This window comes from Brugia malayi, assembly GCF_000002995.4.
Source record: "Brugia malayi strain FR3 genome assembly, contig: Bm_v4_ChrX_scaffold_001, whole genome shotgun sequence".
NCBI classification, from domain to species: domain Eukaryota; kingdom Metazoa; phylum Nematoda; class Chromadorea; order Rhabditida; family Onchocercidae; genus Brugia; species Brugia malayi.
In genome coordinates, this window is record NW_025062479.1 from 9,252,694 (window position 1) to 9,260,742 (window position 8,049).

At 35.8% G+C, this 8,049-nt stretch overlaps 2 protein-coding genes across 3 annotated transcripts; one reads left to right on the top strand and one right to left on the bottom strand.

Moving 5' to 3' along the window:
* Window positions 1-667: 667 nt before the first annotated feature.
* Window positions 668-3,026, top strand: Bma-daf-8 (Uncharacterized protein; the record flags this gene model as incomplete). 2 transcript variants are annotated; one of them, XM_001898725.1, is made up of 9 exons in its annotated part: window positions 668-869; window positions 997-1,154; window positions 1,234-1,357; window positions 1,621-1,727; window positions 1,812-1,931; window positions 2,049-2,190; window positions 2,305-2,442; window positions 2,575-2,666; window positions 2,850-3,026. In XM_001898725.1, the coding sequence occupies 9 exons, from the start codon at window positions 668-670 to the stop codon at window positions 3,024-3,026; spliced, it is 1,260 nt and encodes a 419-aa protein (XP_001898760.1). The 2 variants fall into 2 exon arrangements, with proteins under 2 accessions (XP_001898760.1, XP_042930143.1); XM_043074209.1 differs by having other exon boundaries at window positions 1,836-1,931.
* Window positions 3,027-6,139: 3,113 nt separating this feature from the next.
* Window positions 6,140-8,049, bottom strand: Bm3555 (Uncharacterized protein; the record flags this gene model as incomplete). The annotated part of the gene is made up of 3 exons (XM_001898724.2): window positions 6,140-6,375; window positions 6,541-7,057; window positions 7,888-8,049. The coding sequence occupies 3 exons, from the start codon at window positions 8,047-8,049 to the stop codon at window positions 6,140-6,142; spliced, it is 915 nt and encodes a 304-aa protein (XP_001898759.1).

Here is an 8,049-nt window from a genome sequence, read left to right on the forward strand (position 1 = left end):
CGATTTGGATGGTGAATGTGTACATGGTTTGCGGGCATCGTCATCATTTCCTTGTGCATACAACTTTCCCCTCACAGCCATATAGACTCATGTAACAGTAGTTAGTGGCTTTTCGCTCATCTCATTCACATGGTTCCCCGCAAATGTATGATTGCTCCCACGTTCCAATACCCTTTTTCATCCTTAAAAAAAAGTATAATTTGTTAAAACTCGTTACACGTGTTTTGTATCTCTCTATTCCTTTATTGTATTTTCGTGATTTTTTAATGTCAGCTAGTTACTTTTCAGATTTCTTTCTGATTCACGAATGCTTTATAAAAACGGTAAAAGGGAGGGAAAAAGAGAAATTCAGACACTTGTTATGAAAAACAAATTTGTTTTTTATTTATATATGCTATGAATTATGAGTTTGTAACTTTGAACACAAAGATTTGAGATTTTCTCGAATAAAATACAAATTCTAGAACTGGCAAGATGTTATAGGTAGAGTCAGCTACAGTGACTTTTTACTTAACTAAAAATAGATGATAAAACAGTGCTTATTTGTGATTTTCAGAATCTTTTAAGGTTAACAAAGATTTCTAGAATGAATCGAGATTGCTGAATTCATCAGAATGTATCACATCTTCCGTCGGTCAAATTTAATGAGCTTTTATTTAGGAATTTGATGGATTTATTGACTCGTGGTAACAACGAAACAAAGTCATATTTGCATGAAAAGATGTGCGGTACACCATCGTCCTCATCTAACTGCTATCGGAATAAGACAATCGCAACCCAACAGACGTGGCATCTGCTTACAGCAGTCGAAGTAGGAGATTCGGAGCAGCAGTCGTCGTCTACTCCAATGGATTACCAGGAACAAATAGGTAAACATAAGCTGTTTTGTAATTCACATGTAAGAATTTAAATCAATTTCCCATTATTTTTCTAATATTAGTGCAAGAGTGGGTGAGTTTTGTTGTATCGTAAAATATTGAAAAATACTTGTGGCAGGTGAAACAACCTCTAATGCTCAGACGAAAACTGAACCTGGAACGATGAGTTCTATTTATTATTTTGGTGCCGACAATCAACTGTTAAATTGCACTCCCAACACTGCTTCTAAATGTTCTGGTCAGACACTTCAGCAGTTAAGCACATCCATGCAAGATGTAAGATTTTGGGGTATTTTCTGTGTGTCCAGTAAACTTCATTGTTTGTGATCTTTTTTATACTTTGTTTTTTTGTCAGCTGCAACAGCAGGGAGAAGATGTACAAGTCCGTTCAGCGTGTGCATCGACAGTATCACGTTTGTCAGCTGGGCAGGGAAATTGCATTTCGTACTCCACACAACAAATAGCACCGATAAGTGGAAGTACAGTGTTTCGTTTTTAAAATATTATATTTTGTACTTACTGTGTTAAGGGTATGAGATCTTTGGTTATTCATTAATGTGTATTAATGAGTGATAGCACTTCTACTAGGACATGGTACATAAATGTATATAGACTATATAATACTGCCCTTCAAACATTTGGATGTTGTCCATCTACTCGTATCAGTTGAACTATTGTTAATTGTCGAATACTTTATAGACTTCATTTGTACAAGTTTACTGTTTAAACTCAAGTTATTCAGTGCCAGCTCATAATTCTTCTGCATCCAGCAGCAATCAAAATTCACTTGCTCAGATATTGTACATGAGAAATCATAGACCACGGATACAACCTCATATTCGACCCAAGGTAAAAATAGACCTCTGTCTTTTTATTTTTTATATAAATATTTGTCTTTGTTTATCCTCTTTCTAAAGAATTATTCATTTCTAGGCAGTAAAAATCATTCAATTCCAGCCATCGGATGTCGCAGCAAATGTGAAAGATTATCCACCCGCGGCACCAGTACCAGAAGCATGGTGTCATGCCTATTATTATGAACTTAATCAACGAGTTCGTTGTATGACACTGCTTTTGCCGTCTTAAGAGAAAATTTTCCGTTTGAAAATTTAAGGTTTTGCATCTTCACATTTTAGTCCCTTGAAAAGCAAACATAAAAGTTGACTTTAGATCGGTGAGCCTTTCAAAGGTGGTACTTCTCATGTTATTGTTGATGGTTTCTGCGCACCATCTGAAGCAGAAAGGTTCTGTTTGGGAGCTTTGGCTAATGTTAATAGAAATCCTGGAGTTGTGAATGCTAGACGTCAGATTGGTAAGCACTATTTTTTTAAACTATCATTCTATCATTCTATATGTTTAAACATATTGGGTTAATTAATGATTCATTTTAAAACTCTAAGTGGACAACTGATATTTACTATTTCAGGACGTGGTGTTAGGATTTTTCGTCAGGATGAAGATGTTTATGCAGAATGTCTGAGTGAAGCACCAGTATTCATTCAAAGTCCCATACATGCTGTGAAATCTCATGACCATCCGGCTACCGTTTATAGACTGCCGTCAGGTAATTTCATAAGAATTTTTAAAAAATTTGTGTGGGTTAATAATAACAAATATTACAAATATAACCCTCACTTGTACAAAAGTCCTTTTACTTGAAGATAGTTGATGGTAATGTTTACGCAATCATTTGCAGGGCATATTATGCAAGTTTTTGATAACGAATCATTTGAAACTTTGTTAGCTCAGTCAACGAGCCAAGGCTTCCACGCCGTTTATTCCCTACAGGTGTGTTTTCTTCTTTAAAATTACTGTTGTTAGCGTAAGCAATGGAAACAAGATAGATTGCCAGATTTGACTTTTCTATTTACTTAATTGTTTCGAAATAAAGTCTACAGCGGATGTTATTCTTGTTGGACGAAACGGTATTTGCATAACATTGCTTCAACGCATTATATTGTTTAATTTCAGCGAATGTGCCATATGCGAATAAGTTTTGTGAAAGGTTGGGGTGAGCAGTACAAGCGACAGACAATAACGTCAACACCCTGTTGGGTGGAAATTCATTTAGCCATACCGTTACAAAAGCTTGATCGTGTTCTGAGCCAGATCCCAGGTCCTAATGATCCCATTCACAGTTTTACATAAATCCATTTCGTTATTTCTTTTGCTGATTGAAGCAGTCTTCTTTGTTCTATGCTTGTGTGTTGTATTTTACGTCGTATTAGATTTTCATCCGGTTTTTTTTTTTTTTTGTAGTCAAGTAATGTGTCTTGCAATTATAGTTGAATTTTTAGTTACTATAAATTATATTACTTATATTGTTTAAATATGTCTAGCCCGTTCTGAGGCTTTTCTTTTTTTTTATGTATTTACAGTGACTATCAGAGCACTCAGAAGTGAAAGCGCTGTGCACTCAGTAAGAATGCTTAATGCTGTTTATTTGAAATTTTCATTTTTCTTATTTTGCTCATTTTTTAGGCCATAAGGGTGTTTGTTGTTTTTACTGTTTATTTCACGGTATAGTAAATTCAGAAACATCCTTTTTGAAGTTTTTTATGATAAAGTAGAGTTGTGGTGAAAATTCATGGTAGGATTCCATTTTTAGGAATCATCGGTTTATTTATGTAAGAGTCCTTTATACCCGGTTATTCCATGTAAAAATACCTGAGAAGATTAAATATGTGGTTAATGGTGGTAGGTTAATATTAGGAATACATTAGTTGCTGGATTTCGATCTAGATTTTTTATGGCTTACGTTGATAATATCAACTTAGTGAATTTATAAGATTTGATCACATAAACACTTGTTAATATAAAACGGAACTTGAATTTTCCTTTGCTTTCGCAATGCTATTTTTCATTTTCGTCTGTAACTGCTCAATGATACTTTCTTTTAAAATATGGTTTCTAATAGTCATCTGAATTACCGCAGTTTTTGTTTCATTGTGTAAGCCTTTCCTGTGTCCACTTTTCGCAGTAGTTTTCGTTTGATTACTTTTTTCCATTTAGGAAATTGTGATTTCTTAATTCACAAAGTATTGATGGTTTATCTTTACATATCTCGTTATTTTTAACCTATTTTTCCGGTTTTTCATTATTTCATTATTTTTTTTTTCCGCTTAATACTGTTTTCTCTGTAAAATGCAGTATGTATTGTCACCTGAACACCAAACTCAACGATTTTGGCTTTTGTCCCTAAAAATCTGATCCGAAATAAGGAAATCATCGATTCTGGGATTATAGGAGACTGATTTATGATTTCGAGCATATAACTATAGAAAAAATAATCTTTTTATATGGTTATTCAATTATTGTGTATTGTATAATGGTGTTTGATTTGACTTAGTGCAGGAAATGTTAATGTTATGAAGAACAGTATGTTAAGATCATCATAGTTTCCAAAGTTATTTGGTCGTGGTTTGGAATTTAAATATTGAGAAGAAATTCATCGTAATTTTTATTCGTTAATAACCACGGCACACAAGTATTAATCTACAGCAACAGTATCCGATAATTTTGTAAGACTTGAAGGTGTGTGTATATGAGGTGAAGAGGAAGAAACAAGTTGATAGGAAACTTGAATATTTAAATGAATCGAATTAAATGAGTAGGAGAGCAATACCTGTTGCTGGAATCAAAAACCGACATAGATAATGGGTTTAAATCACCACATCATAGTGCATGTTGATTCCCAGCAAGTATATTTTTACAGTGAGTAAGAGGTGACAAACGGCAAGGGAGCTTGGTTAAACAAAGGTTTTACAACTTTTTAAACAATTCGGGTGTTAGTTTGACTGTTAAGCTTAAAGGTCATTACAGTAGAATTAGGAACACGTTTCAGGTAATCATTGTTCTTGTTGTTCATAGTATCTTGCAAATTCTAGACAGTAGTGATGGACTCATTTATAATTGGGAGATGAATGTTGGGTAATCGATTGCTTACTTGACATGCAATTTGGAGCGGTTTTATATTTGTCTGGAGAATATTAAATTGAGACAATCTTTGGTCTTATGGGTTAACCCAACTTTATTTCTGCATATTATTATAATTCGGTTTTTCCTGAATTATAATTACAATATCGTGATGCTGTTTCCTTTGATTAACCTGCTGACTAGGATATTATGGAAATAATTTTTGAATTGAATGTTGGGTGTAGTTATGTTTTGTTTGTTGATGAAATCCACGGAATAGTGCGTGAGTTTATTTGATGATCTCATATAGATAAAAAGGATTCCGTTCCTTTCGTTGACATATCAGAACTTCCCAGCTAATTACAAATTGTTACCATATAATAGTAGTTTTTTACATGCAATGGGGAGCTATAAAAATATCTCTGGGCTTGTTACCCTGTACCACTACTTTAACAATTCGCTTTATCAAATCCTCATTGCAACACTAATTAATCATAGCTTCATTTTCAAATCCACTTCCAAGCTCCGATGGATTATTTCGGCTTTTGTCATTTGCTTCTACACTTTATAAATGATGAATTACATGGTTGCAACAATCAACTATGATCTGAGGAACTTTTACGGGTTTTGGTTTAAAGATTTAGAAAATAGGCCTTTTTGCAATCATATAAAAAGAGTAAGACAGTAACACAGTTAAGTAATCTGAATGACGTGGAAAGTGAAAGCAGAAGTACATTTCTTTCATTAAAAAGTTACGTTTTGATATTATTTAATGATTTGTAGAAGCATCATTATTTAAAATATTATTATTTGTTAATCTGAAATAGCTAGTTGTCATGACCAAGAAACATTAAGACAATATTGTGAAATTGTCTTCCTCCTCCTTCTGCATTATTTTTGTATATTTACTCATGGCTTTTAGGAAGTCAGTGCTTGGCATGCATTTGAATAGAATTTTGAGGCACAACAAAGCTGCGTCTAAAACCGTATCAATGTTCTCATTGACAATATAAACTTATCAAGTTGCAAAATGTATGGCTTTACGCTTCAAAGCTTGAGTTGTAGAAAATAGGTAAAATGTTTTCATTTTAAAAAATTTCTAAATGGTAAACTGATCCTACCAACTCGTGATTAAATCATTCCATCAATAATCCTTCCTGAACATATCACCTAATTAACAATTCCTTAACTGTTAATTGTTCTTAGTACCGCTTTGTAGCTTAGCGTAGAACGAATATGGGTGAAAATTTTATTTGGTTGTTATTGATATAACTATGTGATAAATCGGCAAAATGGCAGTCTGATGTAAGGATGAGGAATTCGAGTAATACATTCTAACAATCCACTTAACGACGAGTACCGTCTTCGAAAAATACACCACCATCAATGGCACAATACTTTGGACAGATTCCTCTTTCACCCGGGCTTCCTGGTGGTCCTGGTGGTCCCGGTTGTCCTGGTGCACCGTCTGCTCCCGGTTGGCCATCTGGACCTTGTGGTCCCTTTGGTCCAGCTGGACCTGGTGCACCATCACTGCCTGATCGGCCTGGTGGTCCGGGTGGTCCTGGTACTCCTGGTTCTCCTAAAGCATCATTTATTGAAATTATTTTCTTGAAACGAACATCTGAAATATATTCTCTGGGATATGCAGATAAACTTGATCATATGCAAATTTTTTGCTAAAATCCTAATTTTTACACTGCTTCCTGATAGCAAACGAAAATGAAAAAAAAAAAAAAAAACTGACCGGGAGGCCCAGGTTCTCCAGGAATAAGAGGTTCGCTTGGGGCAGGTGCACCGGGATCTCCTGGTGGTCCTTGTGGTCCAGGTTCTCCAACTTGTCCTGGCGGTCCTTTCGGTCCAGGTTCACCTGGTGGTGCATCTGCTCCAGGTCGACCTGGCGCCCCTGGTTCACCGGCATCTCCAGGTGGTCCAGGAGGTCCAGGTGGTCCAGGTGGTCCTGGTGGACATGGCTTGCACGGTGGTGGTGTGACCTGTTCACAAGGCCGACTCGGTGGTTTGCCAGGATTACCGGGTAAGCCTGGAGCTCCAGGTTTGCCTGGTTTACCGGGTTTGCCAGGTGGACCCTGCGGTCCCACTGCTCCTGGTAAGCAGCATGCATCGCAAGCACCTCCTTGCGTTGTCTGACCACCGCTGACACCAATATCACCGCCTCCATAACCAGCTTGACGACTTGTACGATTCTTCGTAAAAGGAATGTTCTTTAGCTCATGTACTTCTGCCCAGATATCTTTCGCTGACCCCTAAAAAAGTTCCTGTTGAATGTGAAAGAGGAGAAATTTGTCTGAGCTGAAAAGCTATTGTTCGACGTTGTAAAAATTGCTCAGCTGTAAACTAAACACTGACACATCTCCCAGAAAGCCTCTCTGTTATTCAAGGTCGAAAAAGTGAAGTTTTCTTTAGAGTATAGACACAAAAGAAAAATGCATGCGTTACAAAAAAAGAAATTGTGAGCAATGGTGCCATTTGCGCCATTGCTCACAATCTAATACATTTTCTACTTCACAAACAAGTTATAATACTGGCAATTTCAATGAAATGACGATTGTTGGTAGTTTTCGAAAAAGGGAAAAACATGGGAAAAGAAACTGGATTCAGTCACGCGAAACTTACTCAAAGAGACATGAAATGTACCATTTTTTTTCTTTAATTTCCATAATTTAATTCGAGAAACCGAACAAGACGTACGATGGCATGATTTTACATAGATACAGTAACTTTTCGAAAAAGGGCTTAGTAATATCTCTCTCTCTCTCTTGTTTATTTTTATCACAAAAATAACTTTTCACATTTCAAAAAAATCTACCTTACCAACTTTTAATATTGGCAACAATGACTTTCCGTCTACAATTATTTCTTTCGCATTATCCAATTACTAAATATCTCTAATGAATATCTTTATCAGTGAAAGCTTAGTCCAGAAATGGGTCAGTGAAGAGAACAGATGATGGAATAAAACGAAAGATAGGATAGACCGATCCTCAGAGAGTCAAAGATATCACAGAGTTTTCATATTGAAATACAAAGATCACTTTTTCAATCAATGAGAACAAAAGAAAAAAAAAAGATATACCCTGCAAAATGTTATTTCATTGTGCATTTGACGGCGTACATGATGGACGTAGTTATAAACCATAGGTAAGGTCACGCAAACGGATAATACGGCAACCACGGAGAACGTGACTGCGGAATAGGCCACGAACCGATATGCCTTGATGCGACTTTCCAAATCCAT